Source organism: Pongo pygmaeus, chromosome 9 (genome assembly GCF_028885625.2).
Source record: "Pongo pygmaeus isolate AG05252 chromosome 9, NHGRI_mPonPyg2-v2.0_pri, whole genome shotgun sequence".
Taxonomy (NCBI): Eukaryota; Metazoa; Chordata; class Mammalia; order Primates; family Hominidae; genus Pongo; species Pongo pygmaeus.
In genome coordinates, this window is record NC_072382.2 from 132721568 (window position 1) to 132739362 (window position 17795).

Sequence of the window (17795 nt, forward strand, 5' to 3'; positions counted from 1 at the left end):
TCATCTAGAGTTTTAACTACTCCTCTAAGATTAGAATTACTTGCAAATTTTCTGATGAAAAAATTGATCAGGATAAGATGAAGAGCAGTGCTCTATTACTAGAAATTTCCCTCTAGGATGGCATCAGTTTATGATATTATTTAATACTCTTGGGCTAAAGACGCTCGATTAGCCACAAATTACTTAAATGTACTACAGTGCAGACAACATATTCCATTCTGTCCATATGGGTATCACGGCAAAAGCTTGTTGGAATCCATATACAATGTAACTACAACTGCATGCTAATCAGGCAGGGCACACTCCTTCTGAACCCACAATGGTTCCTAGGGTTCCCCATTGCCCTTCCCAAATGTTCACAAACATCTATTTCATCATCTGCTTCAGAAATTTCCAGAGATAAATGTTGGGGTCAAGAACCTTTAACCATTTTTTAAAAAGTCAAGATAACTGTGCATCTCTAACCCATATGGACAAATGGCAATGTTTCTTAATGACCTTAGGTCTTTAATGTTAAATATAAATTTGTTAAGTTTCATGGGATGTAATTCATCCAGGCCATGTACAGGTTTAAATGTGCAAACTTTAAAATAGGTTACATGCTCTATTATTATTTTCGTTTCCATTTTGGTCACCAATTCTACTTTAATCATGTCTGTTCAATTCTTTTTGCTAGGCCATTTTCCTTGACAAAGAAAACAGAAAACAGCCTAGCAAATAATAGACCCATTCATTCACTGCTGAATGAATGAATAAATGCTTTCACCATGTAATCAGTTAATACTACAGCATCTGTCCCAAACAATTACCTATATATATTTTTTCTTGTTAGTAACGTGTGACATGTGTATGTGTTTTTCACCTAAGTCTTTTCCCTTAATATTTATCTACAACCTCAGCTCCTTCTGAGTTGAAGCTTACTGGACCCTGTTCTTATTAGTTCTATTACTAATATTTTTGCATTGTTCAGTATGTGTCCCCTCTTTCTATTTTTCAAATATGTTCACCTAGAATCTGATCGCAGTTAACTACCCTGGTTTCATTTGATGCTGACTCTTTTTCTTCCTCATTGGAAATGTGTGTTTAATTTGTTTATTCATTTACTCAAAGCATTGGTTGAGCTTCTTGTAAATGCCCCCCCACCCCCCCAAAAAAGACAGAAATCTTATGTAATTCATTTTGACATCTCCTTTAGCATTTAATAGTGTCATTCACAAATAAATAATCAAATATTTACTGAATGAATCAATCCTGTTGCAAAACTTTCAGTGATACCTTCTGGTGTGAATTTTAAGTTAATCTGTTCTTACAGCCTGTAAAACAGTTTTTATCTCATTCTGTTATGCTCCTGTGAATTCCAGTACTCTCATCTATCTCTGCTTTCCTTTCTGTGTCAGCTGTTTTTCACAATATCCAGTTTTAACTTTATCTGAATTTTTTTTGTCAATGTCTTACTCTTCACTGGGTTGATGGTCTGCTGACAAATACATTCTTTCTACTATTTTTGAGTTGTATTCTGTCTGTGGTCAGAAGTACACCATGTGAATAATCATATGTCATGGCACAGAAAATTTAAAAACCTTGCTTTGGTACCAGCTACAAAGTTAGCTATTCATTCTATGTTTTCGTTTTTCTTCTAAAGAAACTTACAGATAGAAAAAAAGTTGAAAATATAATCTGGGCCTTAAGTTTTCTATTAAAAAGAATCTCAAAATTATTACAGATATAGTACAGGCTTCTCTGGGTGTCAACATTTATTTTTATATAAATCAGAGTAGATACTAATCTATTACTTTAGTAAGCAACAGGATTTTAACCACAACACAGATATGCTGTTCAGAAAGATATTACCCCATCTTTTTAGTTATGTTTCTCAATCTGCAAGGTGGAAAATTATGTGAGTCATTCCTGATTTGTCTTTTTCTCAACCCTAATGCAACACCACATAATTATTTAAGTAGTCACTAAACATAGGTGATCCTATCTCCTCAATATCTCATGAATCTATTACCCCTTTACCATCTCTATAGCAATGATCTTAGCTGAATGCCTCATCATCTTTTCTCTCTATCAGTGAAACCCCTCCCTAATTTGTCTTCCTGTTTCTAACTTTGGCCCCTTCAATTAATTAATCCTTCACAGCACTATTTAAATGATTTTTCTCAATTGCAAATTTGCTCATGTCATCATCTGTTTATATTTTGTAAATTGTTTCCTATCAAATGAGTGACAAATGTTTTGTTCTTGGAATGACTCACAGGACTCTGAATGAGCAGACTCCCTTTAAACTCTGCACTGTTATCATCGGCCATTATTCTTGCATATCATATATTCCTAATCAATCATACTCAACTTCTTTGAGTACCACAAATACACTCTATTGTTTTACTGCTCTGCCTTGAATGCTCGCTCTCTCTCTCACTGTCTGCTGGCAACTCCCCACATTCTTTACATCTCATCTCTGATGTCATCTACTATAAGCCTTCCCTGGACCTCTCATAATTGATAAATCTCTTCTCTGAATCACATATAGAGTTCTTTTCAAAGCACTGATTTTATACTACAACTCCTATTTATAAGTTTGCACCTCCAATTGGATATCACACTTCCTATGGTAGGGGTTTTGGGTCTTTTTTTTTTTTTTTTTTTTTTTGTATTTTGATCACTTAACAAAGTGCCTGCCACAGAGAAGGCAATCAATAAATATTGGTTACTAAGTGAATTCATGCTGTATATGGGACAAACACTGGTCTTAAAGCATGGCACACAGTTCAAAATAGGTTCTGCAGAAAGCATACATCCCAATACTTACAACAGCAAAAACACTGAGCTCTTAATTATTCATGCTTACGGAGGAAGACAATTATAGATTTTAAAATATCATGGACAATATAAAAATCCTTTGTATTTGGCATTCCATATGTGTTTATATACACGTCTGGCAGATTTACTTTCCTAATAATCTTTTGTTTAGGCTAATAATGAAATGAAACTGTGGGCTAATACACCAGCGATAGAGCTGATGTTGTAACGGGTATGCAAGGTAATAAGTCAGGTGATCTAGAACTAAGAATAATCCATGAAATGGGCATTCACATCTGGCTATGCATTCCTCTGGAAGGGAAGAGAGCTGGAAGGCAAGGGAGTGGGTCAGCCATGCTTCTTATCTCACACTATAAATCTTAGAGGAGAGAGACAGCTGCCAGTAGCTTATGTTTGGTCAGTTTTCCTGGGAAATAGGCCCAGAGGATAGAAGAGATTGAAAGTCAAACAAAAAGCAAAGGGGGGTTATAAGGACTATGAGTCACACTTGTATTTTGGGAAATGCCTCTGATGGACGGAGCAGCATCGAATTGATTCCAACCCATTATTTGAAACTAGTAAGAAGAAAAGAAGAGAGGAAGGTAGCAGAATCGGGGAGGAAAGACCAAAAGCAAAGGTCAGGTTACCTTTCTAACAAATGTAGAATGAGAAAAAGACACTTGCGGACTGTGTATTTTTAGGATAAATAAGACTGATTGTAAAGGGAAAGCTCTAAAAATTTCTATATTTGAGTATTGTGACATGTTTAAGATTTCAATCTGAAAGTTTTTTCTTTTTTTCTTTTTTCTTCTTTTTTTTTTTTTTTTGAGACAGTCTCATTCTGTTGCCCAGGCTGGAGTGCAGTGGTGCAATCTCGGCTTACTGAAACCTCCACCTCCTGGGTTCAAGTGATTCTCTTGCCTCAGCCTCCCGAGTAGCTGGGACTAAGGGCATGCGCCACCATGCCCGGCAAATTTTTTTTGTATTTTCAGTAGAGGCGGGGTTTCACCATGTTGGTCAGGCTGGTCTGAAACTCCTGACCTCAAATGATCCGCCCACCTTGGCCTCCCAAAGTGCTGGGATTACAGGCATGAGCCACTGTGCCCAGCCAATCTGAAAGTTTTCTATACACAAATCTAGTGTGCCTCTGAAGTCTTTCAAGTCAACCTTTTTTTGGCCCCATACTATGTTGCTATCGACATACTATAATCCAGTTCTGAGAAAATCAGGACTGACAGACTTTAAAAATAACACTGAAGAGCGATAGACAGGTTTGAACCTGGCTTAACCACATAAAAGTTGAACAAACTCTCTGAGCTCTGGCTTTCTTCATTATAAAATGGGCAAATTCTTGCCTTGCCTTTTTCACAAAGTTATCATCAAGATGAAATAAGAAAAATAAAAAGTATTTCTAAAAGTGCTTGTGTGTTTGCACATGTAAAAGAGAAAAAGACTACTTCAGACCTTCTTTAAAAATTCAACCAGGCTCAGGGAACTAATGGTGGCAGGATCTGGAGCAGGCTTTGCATTTCATGCCTCAGTTTTCTCACTTGTAAAGCTTACTCTTCCTGGCAGGCTCAGGGAAGTAAATGCTGAAACCGGTAAAGCATTTGGTACTGAGTAGTTAAGAAAATTGGGAAGAGGCCTCAGGGGGTTCTGGATAATATGAAAACTCTATTTCTGAATCCTTCCTAAAACCAGACCTCCATATACCAAACAATAAAACTTTCACTGCAGAGACTATAGGATCCAAAATGTCTCTGTCTCTTCTTTCCTTGTCCCCATGTGAACAGCAAGCCTGGCTCATTCTCAGTCCCCAGGTAGTTATCCTGACCCTGCCTTTCTCAGCAGCAAGGGCAAGGGCAGAGAGGTGGGGTGGGGAAGGGGGAAGGTAATTAAAATGGCCACCCATTCAGAAGAAAATTGAGTCCGTGGAGGGGAAAGGGCAGGGAGAGGGAGCAAAACCCTTAGTGCTGAAGCACCAGGAAGAAAGGCAAGACACAAAAGAGAGACGAAGGCAGTAATTTAGTGGTTGTCTTGACAACCAGAGTCCCTATTGTTCACGGGGGCTTTACCTCACAGGGAGATCTCCCTGTTCTGCTCTGCACATAGAACCCCCACCACAGGAAAGGAGGATGGGAAGGGAAGGGTTGCAAGAGGCAGAAGTGATAAGTAATTATGTGCTCGCAGAAGGGGCTGACCTCCAAATTTCTGCAAATATTACAGATAACAGATTTTGAGTGTGCTCAGCCATGATTTGGAAGAAAATTATTAGGCATTTATTTAAATCAGCAGACATGGTAGGACTTCAAATTATGCTGTGAAAATGGCTAGAGGAGGCTGGAAAAGACCAGCCTTGAGGAGAATAAAGAATGCATATATGAGAAGCAGATGCCCAAGATAAACAAAGAGAAAAAACACTGAGAGGGTTGTAGAGGAGAAGGAAAAGTGACTACCATTAACACCATCACCTTGACGTACAAGAGCCCAAAAGTATTTCCAGTTTCCTGTCTACAGGCTGAATTGTAAAGCCTTTCCAAGTAGAAGGCCATCTATCCTGATATGAAGGATGTAGGGACACCGAAGTGGCAACTCCAGAATCTCCACAGAACAGGAACTTTGGGAGCACTGACTATGGGTAGAAAACACAGAGGAGTAATAAATAAAACTGGAAAAAAACAAAAAGGAAACTTGGGGGAGAGAGGAGGCAGGTGTTGAGGAACTTATCTTGATGCTGTATTTGCACACCAGCCTCCCTCCCAGGAAGGCTGAATTCTCCCCGAGAAATCTTTCGGAGCCAGCATTATATTAGAGCTAAAGTGTATTTCCCACCAATTTACCCAACTCTCTCCCTGCTCCAGTACCAAATAGCTCTACTTCTCCAAAGGGCACTTGGAGAAGCCTGCAAGGACAGAGGTAAAGATCAAAAGTAAGGATTAACATATGGTTGCTTCTCCAAAACCAGGTTAATGGGAGAGAGCCAAATGGTCTCCATCCATGGCCGAAAGCAATAGGGAATGTCCTTGATTATGTAACAGGTTGATAAGATTCCTAACATCGAGGCTATTCAGCACTGACAATCTCCAACTTAGTGAATACATAATGTATAAGATTTTAGGATCACAGGAGACCCTGAATATAGGTCCAAGTAGTTTATAGAGAATATTGACAAAATTCTTACAATTCAGATGTCTAGCTGGTCTCATCACCACAGACTCTGTTCTGCTCACTCTGTTCTGAATGAATCAGCTCCAGCACTGAATTTTTAGTGGGTGGGATCCACTCAAAGGGGCAACTTCTGGTCATCCACACCACTCAGAGAAGCAAGCATATGCTGAAGACGCATTACAGCAGAAGGAAGAAGGGTGAAAGATGAAAGAAACAGGGCTTATCTAAAAGTCACTGGCACTAAGCAGTAGGCAGATAAGTGGCCTCTAAACCGTGGAGCAACCAGGGAATGGCTTCAATACTGCTGTATCAACATCAGGGCAGGGGACCCATAACTGCAAAACAAACAGGTCTTCCTCAAAGGACAGTGAATGGCATTGTTTAACCTGCAGCGCCACCTGGTGCCCACAGGGAGAATTCCTGTGCCCACGCCATGCAGCAGGAGTTTGGTAGGCTTTTTGTCACCTATTTGAAACAACAAAAGCAACACACATTCAGAAAGAAGCTGGCTAAAAATATTCCAGATTGCTTTCTATTTGAAAGTAGAATGCCCCTCCTCCTATTTTAAAAATGTCTTAGTGTCTAGAATATTATTTAGCCTAAACCAGTCTAAATGACACCTATCTCACAAGATCTAGCTATTATACCTTCCTCTATAAAGCCTCCCTAACATTTACCTCTAAATTATCTCTTATCCCCCCAAAAAACTTTGTGCACTAGGCTATGATTCCCATTTCGACAGTAACAGGCAAAGGAAGTTAAGTGGTTTGTTCTAAGTCACATAGCCTCAAAGCAAGATATGAATTCAGATCTGACTTCAAAGTCCAAGTTCTCGCTTTCCATGTGGAAGGAAAGAGGTGGAGAAAGTACAACAGCAGGAGATGCTTCCAGAGAGGGCAGGCTTGGTGGGGCTTCATACTGGGAGGCCCAGGTTGGGGAGGGGCGCTGCACTCTTTGGAAAGGAGAGAGCCATTAGAATGGGAGATGGCCTGAAGGGCCCCCAAACCTCTTTGCTTAGGCCGTACCATGGCTCTGGGAATCAGAATTCCCCAATTAACTGAAGATCTGGGTATGCCCTGTGTGGAGGGAATGAAAGATTCAGTTTCATTTTGCTTCTGGTCCCCCAGCACTATTGGGGAACCCCTAAGATTCTTAATATTGATAAGCAGAGGGACTGCCTCCAGTAGAATGACGTGTGATCTTCTGTGTTCATTTATTTGACACAAATGTATTAGGTGCCTTCTATGTATGGGGCTGGGTGTTGAAGATATAATGGTAAATAACACACAGTCCCTGCCCTCAGGATGCTGACATACCTTCTAAAGCTGTCACCAAAATGTCAAAATCTTAGGTTCCTGTTTGCAGTCACAGATGGGCAAGAGACACCAAGAACCTGACTTGGAAAAAAAGGCTCTGAGGCTTAAATACCTCATGATATTCTGTTTTTTGTTAACTTTTACAATGAGCAATTTTGTACCTCTATTTGAGTATATGAGACTTCAAGAGCACACACACACAGAAATGCAAATGCAATGCACAGGCACACGGCTGTCAGCTGCCATCCACCTGCTACAATCTCAAAGATATATTCCAGTAGAGACTGTCACTACATGACACAAAAGGCATGATGTCTTCATCCTAAGATGGGTGTAGAATAAATGACACCCAAGAAATATGACAGGCAGACCACTCATAACTGCTAGGGCCCATCCTGGCCCAGTATATAGCAGTCAAGAGCTTCCCTTTGGCATGGCCTAATGGAAGAGGCCTGAGACAAGTAGTACTCCTTCCCAAGGAGCCACAGTACAATCTGAGCAAAGTCATCAATGAGAAAAATTAATTTCAGCATCTCTAAAAACAGCCCAAGCCAATGATTGGAGAGCCAGAAAATAACCGAGAATTCCGAAGACTGAGCTTGAGTTAATTTTGTATTTGGGGGTCTTGCAAAAGTATGCGTATTTCTAGAAAAACTATCCATAGGAAGAGATCGGGTATAAGACATAGCCAGGCATCAGAGCTGAACTGGAAGAAAAAGTTACACAGCAAAGGAAAAAATTGTAATCTATGCTTCCTGAGAAACTCTGAGTCTTAACGTTGATAATCTTTTCCTGATTGTGAATAGGATGTAAATAGAGATGGCTAAGAGACAATCTCTGGCTCAGAAGTGCTTTAAAAATAAAATCAGAATATGCAGACAAAAGTAATTTACATGCTACCATCAGATGCATGTGTCCCTGAGACCAGCCGGATGGAAAGCAAGAGAGGCTAGATGGGAATACGGCAAGGGAACTTTTAGGTGAACCCAGTTCTAGTGGCCACTGCTTTGCAGGAAAGCTTGCACGGAGGCGAGGCAGGGCAGAGCAGTGGGAAACACATGAGCTCTGAGGCCAGGATGACTTAAGTGGAATCTTAAGGTGTGGTTGTTACGACTTTTATGATTTTGGGAACGTTATTTTACCTGAATGTAATTTTCTTCACTTATGAAATGTAGAACTATATGTCTATCTCATAGAACTGAACACTAATATAAACAGTACATAGCTGCTTTCCTGGTGTTAATATTGTAATAAACGTCAGTTCCTTTCCCATTGCAATTACTTGTGCCCTTTTGGTGGCAGACCTGGAAGTTCTCTTAAGAAATAACCAATGTCACAAAGAACTGTTATCCACCTGCTAGTTAGACATGCCCACCAAGAAAGAGGCCCTTGAAGTAGAGTTCCACTCAGAAAGCACCTTGATTCTGGAGCGTTCTAAGAGAATAGCGGAAGCAAGAGCGTTCATGGTCAACCTTTCCCAACTGTCCTTAGGGGAGATGGACATTGCGCCTTGCAGCACAGCACTCTCCAGTGCTCCCAGATTCTGCCACAACTCTCCTGACCTTTCCTAGGGACGGTTTACAGAGAGACATCTTCTCTAAGAAAGTGATTCCAAGGTCTGGTGTAAGGTCCAGAGCTTGCCATCAAGTTTCTCCTGGGTCCCCTGCTTGTTGGACTCCTTAAACCTGCACATCCTTTCTTTCATTCTTCCTCTCTATATACTCCCTAACTTTACACACTTCACACTCTCCTCTGCCAGAACCTTTCCCCCAGCTTTCTGCCAAGCCATTCCATTCCCACGTCCCCAACACACACAGACACACTCTCTGTCTCTATCTTACACACACACACACACATACACACACTCCCTCTTTAACTGAGAAATCCTGACGCAGATGCCAGGAATGTGTCTGCTGCCCTTTTGACACAGGTCTGATGCCATCGTCGGGGCCATGGGGAGGGCAGCGCCGCGGACGTGGCATTCACGCATTCTGCTGCTGGCGTGGTTCCTATTTTTATCATGGCATTGCTCTGGGTGTTCAGGCAGGGCGCCGGTCCAGCTTCTTCTCATTCCTTCACTTTCCATCAGGGCTCCATACCAATCCTACCCCTTACCTTGGCTGGATCTTCCTGCTCCTAACCCCCTACCATCAGTGGAGCACAGTGTATCTCTCCTCTTTCCCTCCAGCCCAGTCTAACTCTGAGTACTTGCCCAATTTGCTAAATCTGATTCTGATGTTTGCAGAGATATTTTCAAGTTTCTTCTGTTTTCGGGCATGAGCAGAGTTTGCACAAGCCGGATTTGCTCCTTGGCTCAGACTGCTACCCGCTCTCCCCTTCCCCTCCCTTTGTCTCTCATTCCAAATAAGGAGTGCTTCTTGTTACATAATTGGATGTTCCCAGCACAGAAGCTGACACATGAGGTTAGGCGCACATGCATGCAAGACTTCCCTTTGACTTAACAATGCCTTTTTTGGGCATCTAACTTCTCTTCAGCTCCCCTCCCACTTCTCTCCACATCATCAACAATCAAGGGAGATTTATAAGCCTGGCTCAGATCAGAGCTCTTCCAACTTTGGCTTAGAAGGAGGAGTTATGAGGTCGAACTTACGCCTTTTTTTTTTTTTTTTCCTTTGCAGGATAGAGAGTGTGCTTACAATTTGACAGAAGTCTATGGCATCCAAGGCAGTAATGTACATAGGTCTTTTAAAGTTGCAAGATGGGTACACAAAGTTGGAAGCAGAGGAATAAACTTGCCTGCTTGGGGATAATAATACTGGAGGTTGGAAAATGAGGACATTTTAAGGAGGAGATGCACTCAAATCTGGTGACTATAGCATCCCCGATGGTCAAACTGCAGTGTGTTCTAAATAACTAGAGAAGTGGCAGTACCACGTGTGGCACCAACACCAACTATCCTGCTCTTTTAAGCATGGAACTTAAAGGAAGAGAACCCAAGCACCCTGCAAAAGCATATGGTTCAGCTACCCGTGGTTTCAGGGAGGGCAAACATGTAGCCTCCTAGGCAGCAGTCATGGGGATGGGAGACAACGGGACCTCATATCATGCCTCTTGTGGGAGATGCAGGGGGTACAGTGGAGAGGTGCTGCAGCTCTGGAGATGTCAAGTTTCCAGCATATTGGCTTACCAAAGCAAATAAAGCTGAAGCATGTAGCAATGCATACACCACTTTTTAAAATTAAAACCTGCAACTGTCCCAGGGACAGTAACATGGGCTGCCTTTAGACTGTAGCAGTGCCCTTAGGTTAGCTGCAAGTGTGTAGATATGGAGATGCAGTTTGGATTCTACAAACTGCCTGATAATCTCCAGTACTTGGAGACAAAGATTTTTGGGTTGGCTTTTATCCTGCTGAATTGCAGGGCAAAGATCTGATCCTGAAATTTAGACAATCATCACAGCTATTAATCACAAAAACATGGGTTCAAATTCTGCTTGTGATATTTATTAACCCTGTGATTTTGACTAGATAACCCACATTCTTTATAAATCTTAGTTTCCTTGTCTTTAAAATGAGGGTCATAATATCGCTTTCGCAGGACTTTTGGAGGAATTAAATGGTATTAGGTTGGTGCAAAAGTAACTGCGGCTTTTGAACAGCACGTGCATGTAGTATTCGGTACAGTATTTGCACTAAGTAAACTCTCGATAAACATTTGCTGGACAGCAAATATGCTGATGCTGATGAGATTATCAACGTTTACACTCTGATTGCTAAAATGAGTTAGCTCCATGTCTATAATGCACACGGTGCTTGCAGGTATGAGACCATGGGCCACCAGTGCCAGATCTTTGGAAGCTCTGGTGGAAGAATCGGTTCTTTCTTTAGATATCATGACTTCTAGCTTCCTATCTTAAGGAAGTTTCAGGAAAACTGTGAAACCAGCTATAAGGTACTTCAGACGAGGGCCAAAAATGTCCTTAAAAAGATGGGAAAAATGATTTGTAGGGATACATGAATGGCCTCAAACAGAGAAGTATGAGATTCTTCATTTAATGCTAGTCTGTGGAAGCTTGGGTGAGGAGACTGCTAACCAGATGTGGTCCTATTTTTATTGCAGCTAATACAAAACCAAATGGGCTAAGGATAAAGTTGGATTCTTAGATATAAGAACTTGTTGACAGGAAGGGATATGAGATAACTGAACATGTATAAAACATCTTCACCTGGAAATATGTACAATGAACCAAAGATAACAGACCATAGTTACAACAAGTTTTTCAAAAGCAACTAGCCACAAAATTCTGTTCTTGCACAATATTCACAGTGGCTTCATTCAAATTCACCAAATATATTCAGAGTTTTCCCACTTTTCCCATCACAATAGTGATGCTTTTCCATAAAACAGAATAAGACAAAACAAAAAAACAAAAAGTCAGAATGTGAAAAGAGGAGAAAGTCAACGGAAATTCAGCTGTAAGCCCTCTCCCTCATTTCCTTTATGGCATGAGCTACATTTGGGTTTTGCTAGTCTTCATTCACCAGACTTTACCCAGCTCACTGGAGTTGTGATTGTAGTTGGGGAGTGTCAGGGATAGGAATGGAAAGGTGAGGAACCTGCCTGGGCAACATAGTGAGACCCCATCTCAACCAAAAAATTAAAAAAATTAGCCAAGCATGGTGGTGTGTTCCTGTAGTCCTAGCTTCCTGGGAAGCTGAGGTGGGAGGATGGCTTGAGCCCAGGAGGTTACAGTGAGCTACGATTGCAGTGAGTGCCACTGCACTCCAGCCTGGGCGACAGAATGAAATCCCATCTCACTGATATTTCATATGTTGACATTTTATCCTCAATATATGAAAAATGAAAAAGAAAGAAGTCTCACAGCCTCTGCTCTGAACTCTAAAATGAGCCCTGTCTTTTCCATATCTGCCATGCACCTGGAGCTTGCTTCCCTCGTATTTAACTTTTCTGCCTTAGATCTCCCAGCGCCCTCGCTACATGAAATAGTACTTCTGTGATCATTCTCTAACTCCCAGAATATAGGTATTTCTCATTTATCTGGACTAGCCCAAACTGTTGAATATTCTGAGTTATTCAAACTTCAGGCAAACTTTTTCCTACCCGTTTTATATAAGGATCTCAATCTTTTTTGAATTTCTCCTAACTCATCTACACTTTTATCCTCATACTGAATAATTTCTCATGTTCTGAAACCAATCTGTCATGTAAATGACCTCAAGGAGAAGGGGTCATTAATGATCACATACTAGCTAGTTTTGGGATATTCTCATTTTGTTTTTTTAAACCACTTAGAAGATTAGCAAAGGGAAGTCCAAAAAAAGAAGAAGAGAAATGAAGGCCTAATTAGTGACATCCAGAGGTGACAGAATAAAACTAAAGAGACTATACTTTCAAGTGTAAAGGTACTGGGAAGGGAAATGTTTGTTTCTTTATTAAATATTTAATGAGTACCTACTATGTCCAGGCCCTGTATAAGCTGCTGGAGAGACAAAGCTAGTTCCGGTCCTTAAAGAACTAATAGTCTACACAGGGTTTCTCAAGCTTGGTAACACTGATATTTTGGGCAGATCATTTATATAAACACACTGTGGTAAGTATTATTATCAAAACTTTGCAAGTTAGAGAAGAAGACTACTTAATTCTGGGGGAAAGAGAGCAGATGCTACAGAAGGTTTCACAGAATAAATGACATTTTGTGCTTAATATATGAAAAATGTTTTGCAGTAGGCCAAGCAGACAAGAAGAGGGAAAGTTAGGAACACGGGAAGGAACAGGGAAATAACAGGTAGAGAAAGAGCATTCGAAGGCAGATACAGGAAGGTGAGCAAAGTTAGGAAGACGGGAAGGAACAGGGAAATAACAGGTAGAGAAAGAGCATTCGAAGGCAGATACAGGAAGATGAGCAAAGTTAGGAACACGGGAAGGAACAGGGAAATAACAGGTGGAGAAAGAGCATTCGAAGGCAGATACAGGAAGATGAGCAAAGTTAGGAACACGGGAAGGAACAGGGAAATAACAGGTGGAGAAAGAGCATTCGAAGGCAGATACAGGAAGATGAGCAAAGTTAGGAATACGGGAAGGAACATGGAAATAACAGGTGGAGAAAGAGCATTCGAAGGTAGATACAGGAAGATGAGCAAAGTTAGGAACACAGGGAAGGAACAGGGAAATAACAGGTGGAGAAAGAGCATTCGAAGGCAGATACAGGAAGATGAGCAAAGTTAGGAACACGGGAAGGAACAGGGAAGTAACAGGTGGAGAAAGAGCATTCGAAGGCAGATACAGGAAGATGAGCAAAGTTAGGAACACGGGAAGGAACAGGGAAATAACAGGTGGAGAAAGAGCATTCGAAGGCAGATACAGGAAGATGAGCAAAGTTAGGAACACGGGAAGGAACAGGGAAATAACGGGGAGAAAGAGCATTCGAAGGCAGATACAGGAAGATGAGCAAAATTAGGAACACGGGAAGGAACAGGGAAATAACAGGCGGAGAAAGAGCATTCGAAGGCAGATACAGGAAGATGAGCAAAGTTAGGAACACGGGAAGGAACAGGGAAATAACAGGTGGAAAAAGAGCATTCGAAGGCGGATACAGGAAGATGAGCAAAGGCCTGCGGGTAAAAGACCACAGAATATTCGGGCAATGACGGACGTTTACATGGTGGAAAATGAAAAATAAGACTGAAACCAGATCATGCCAAGTAAGAAAGGAGGGGGAATTTTAATATAAAGAAATAAATGCATATTTTAAACAGAGTGGAGCCCCTTTTCAAACAAAACCTTACCTAGAGCCCCAGCATATTAAACTGATCAAAGTGGAACTTCTTTGGTTGGGTCATGGTCCACTCAGTTTTCCCTGAGCTTCTAAGTTGGCTTCAGAAGCACTCTGCAGAACCCTAGAACTCTAGGACACATATTGGAAAAACCACTTTTGTAGATAATAGGATACTACTGAAAGATTTTAAGTGCAGAATATATGTTCAGATTTGTTTTTCAGAAAAAGGCACTCTAGTGGCAGGGCTGAATACTGAGTAGGAACAAGGGGAAAAGCTTAAAGGGACAAAGACCAGTCCGCATTTTATATGTAGGTTTCACTTGGAGATCAGTCTTAAGGCTACAAGATACATGAAGAAACCACATTGGCTTTGAAGTTGTACAAATCTGGTTAAAAATTCTAAGCGTGCTACTAATGATGACCTTGGGCATGTTAGTTGACTTTGCCAAGCTCTATTTTCTCATTGTGTAAAATGAGGCTACCTACCTCCCTTGAGCACTATAAAAAATCCATGTAAGTGGAGATTGGGTGCTGGCGTAGACACGCGCTTAGCAAATATAGACGTGCGTCGTCTTCTTTCACTTGGCCTCTGTAGGATTCAATGTTATTAAAGCTCCCTGATGCCATGGAACTGCCATGGAACTTACAAAAGGGAGATTCAATTGCTTGCTGTGAATCACTTTTCCACTTGGTAAACAATAGATACATAATTCTTTTTTATAAGGATGTATTTTTTGAGTGACCTGTTAGCATGAGCCTCATGCTAAGAGAAGGTCAGCATTTGGCTTCCTCTTACTTTGGGATGTGCCAGGATGTCTCATAAGAGGGAGTTCAAAACAAGAGTAGCCAAAACCCAAGCACTACGTGTGTCTGCCTGGCTCAGAGAGAGTGTTTCTGGCCTACTTCAGGTTAGCAAAGCTTACATCAGTTCCATAGTTAGAAAGTCAGCAGCTAAAAACTCCACCTGTGTACAAATCTTTCAGGAGATCAAATGGTGTGAGGATTACAAAGACTGGATTAGAAAAGCCAACTTGCAAATCCAAATTTCCCTCTATTCTTTACCATCCTGTGTCAGTAAGTACTTCAGCTGTGAATATTTATGCCCCTCTCAGAGAAAACAATCTTTATTTCAAGAGCACTGATCTGTTTTCTCCTTTTCTTTCCCACTGTTTATCATCACAGTGATGACATAATGTCAGTTGAGACAAATGTCCACCATAACCAAGTGAGAGGTGCAGGGCTGGAGGATAGAACTGGGTGGAAAATTGAGAGGAGGAAGAGTTCAGCTAAGTATTTTAGGATCACACACAGTGTCTGCAACTCAGTACATTATGCCAGAAGTCTTACAGAACCAGATACTTTCAAATTGTAGACAACAAGGTAGTTAATAAAAGCGTTCTGATACTCTCAAGGCATTTTTCATCCCTATAACCCCTGTAACAGAGAATCTATCTTCTCTTATGGCTGCAGATTCCCTGGACACTATTCAGCATCGCATCCACCTTCTCTGCAATTTGAGATTCTGATGTGAGGGAGAATTCAGCAGTCTTACCTTTGAACTAGGGTCCCAAAGATAAGACGAAGAAACTTCTGCATGTTTTCGGTACACAGCCATTTCCACTGCTCTGTTAGTAGCAAGAGGAGCAGATCCAGGGCTGTGTCAGCTAACTCTGTCTCTGTTCCTGAGGGATAAAATGGCATCAAGAGTAACTCAGAAGAGACCCATACTTGAGGAACATCTTTCAAGGTACTGGGTGGCACCTGTGTCTCTCTACCTTCATGCCAATCACCTGGTATTTTTGCAATCCCTCTACACTCAAATCAAAAGATGTTTAACTCATATCTACAAGGTTCAGTGACAGGCTCAGCATTTCTTTACAATTTTTATTAATGTTCCTGATATTGTAACCTAATAAATGTTTCTATGTTTTTAAAAGATATATATATATATCTTCTAATTATATATATCTTCTAAACATATATATATATGTATATATATATATATACACATGCACTTATTTTGCCTACTTAGTTTCTATTTCTTCTGTATTTCCCCAGGATGCTGAATACTTTCTGTTCCAAAGAAAATCACAACTAGTGACTAAGTGTAACCGGCAAGGCCTCCTCTCTTTCCAACCTTGCATTCCACTCGCCCCCACAAAGCATTATGGAAACACTGTGGCAGAAGTGGGGAAAGAGTTGGCATTCACTTTCCTGAAAAACCTCCATTACACAGAGCTGTGGGGTTAGGATTCAGGAGGCTTCAGTCTGATTTTGAGATAACATGTGGTTCCAGGAAGAACACCACACCTCTGGTAAAACGCTATAACAATTACTACATTCTTTCCTGTTTCAAAGACTGTAAGGGCCACAAATGAGCTTATACCCATGCTAAACTAAGGTTTCCTGAACAAATGTATTTTGTGGAAGGAAGCATGTGTTGTTTAAACCTGTCCTGGGGTTCCAATGTCACTTCTGATTTGCCTCCAAGTATGTGATGTTACAGAATGGATGTGAGATATCTGGTGCCACTGCTGTGATTAATATTATAAGTAATATCAACAATGACTCTGTTAGTGTAGCACAAATGGATATTCTCTGGGTCACCTTGCCCAAGCTCTCCTTGAACATGAATGACTTCTGATTTGGACAGATCTACTAGAACTGAATCATACTTCCCTCTTAACCCCATATAATACATATTTTCTTTTCTGTTTGTATTGCAAGGATTGGGAGCTGATATGTTGTTTGATTTCTAATCATCTTCTCAAAGATGGGATATTGCATTCCTTGGGAGACAGCATCATCCTGAGCCTTAGTCCTCAATTGTATGATTCTCTCAGGTTTAGCATTTGCTTGGAGCTGCCACCACGTGGTAACAATTAGTTACAGCAGTGAAAAATAAGCAAGCAAACAAGGTACCACCAAGTCAGTCCTCTTAAAGAAAATGGTAGATTTTTTTTTTATAATCATATGAGCATTTTGAGTCTCTCAGAGATAGAAGAAGGGTTTCAGGCTTAAACCATCCCTCTAGAGATATGATGTTCAACATGTACAGGCTGGACTTTGCCTAGAATGATATTCTTACCACACTGTCCCTGCCCCCCGCCATCTTTACAGTCTCTTGACAGTTCTCTGATGCTTTCACTGTCATATCACTTCATTTAGTTAACTGTGAGATATGTGTGAAGGGATGGGGCTGTCAACCCCATTTTTCACAGACTTAAATTGAGGCCCTCAGGACAGATGTCAGGTGATTTGTTCATGGGCACCTCAGAAAGAATAGTGAAATCAGCTTTTTCCCCAGTTTTGAATCCAAGATTTTGTGATCTTTTATTCTCAACAGAGGGCTTTATCTTGATGGAACTGGTATACTTATTTTAAGTTATTGTTCAGTACACATACTGATTAATATCTAGGGCTTTGAATTTTTCTTCTACAGAGTACACATCTGCTCTTCTTCTCCTGGAAGGCAAAATTGCTCTGCCTCCAATGCATATAAGGAGGAAGGAGAGCTTTCACCTCTTCTCCCTCCCTACTTTATGTTGGGTAACTAGGTGGTATCATCTGCCATGGCAGTAAATAAAGATAAAAAGAATAGATCTGGGGAAAAAAGACAATTTCCATCTTGAACACATTACATTTCAGTTGCCCTATGGTATATCCAGGTGAAGATACACAATATTCAATATTTAAGGCATCACCACACACGTGTTAGAGCTGAAGCCAACAGTACAGCTGGGGTCACCCTG

The 17795-nt window shown here is 40.9% G+C and overlaps 1 protein-coding gene across 2 annotated transcripts in view; it reads right to left on the reverse strand.

The window, feature by feature from the left end:
- The window catches only part of SNX19 (sorting nexin 19), a 41626-nt gene that overhangs the window by 12721 nt on the left and 11110 nt on the right, over positions 1-17795 (reverse strand). For both annotated transcript variants that reach the window (XM_054438703.2, XM_054438705.2), the window contains one exon: positions 15596-15725. In XM_054438703.2, coding sequence (XP_054294678.1) covers positions 15596-15725 — 130 coding nt within the window. The remainder of the gene's footprint in view (positions 1-15595; positions 15726-17795) is intronic.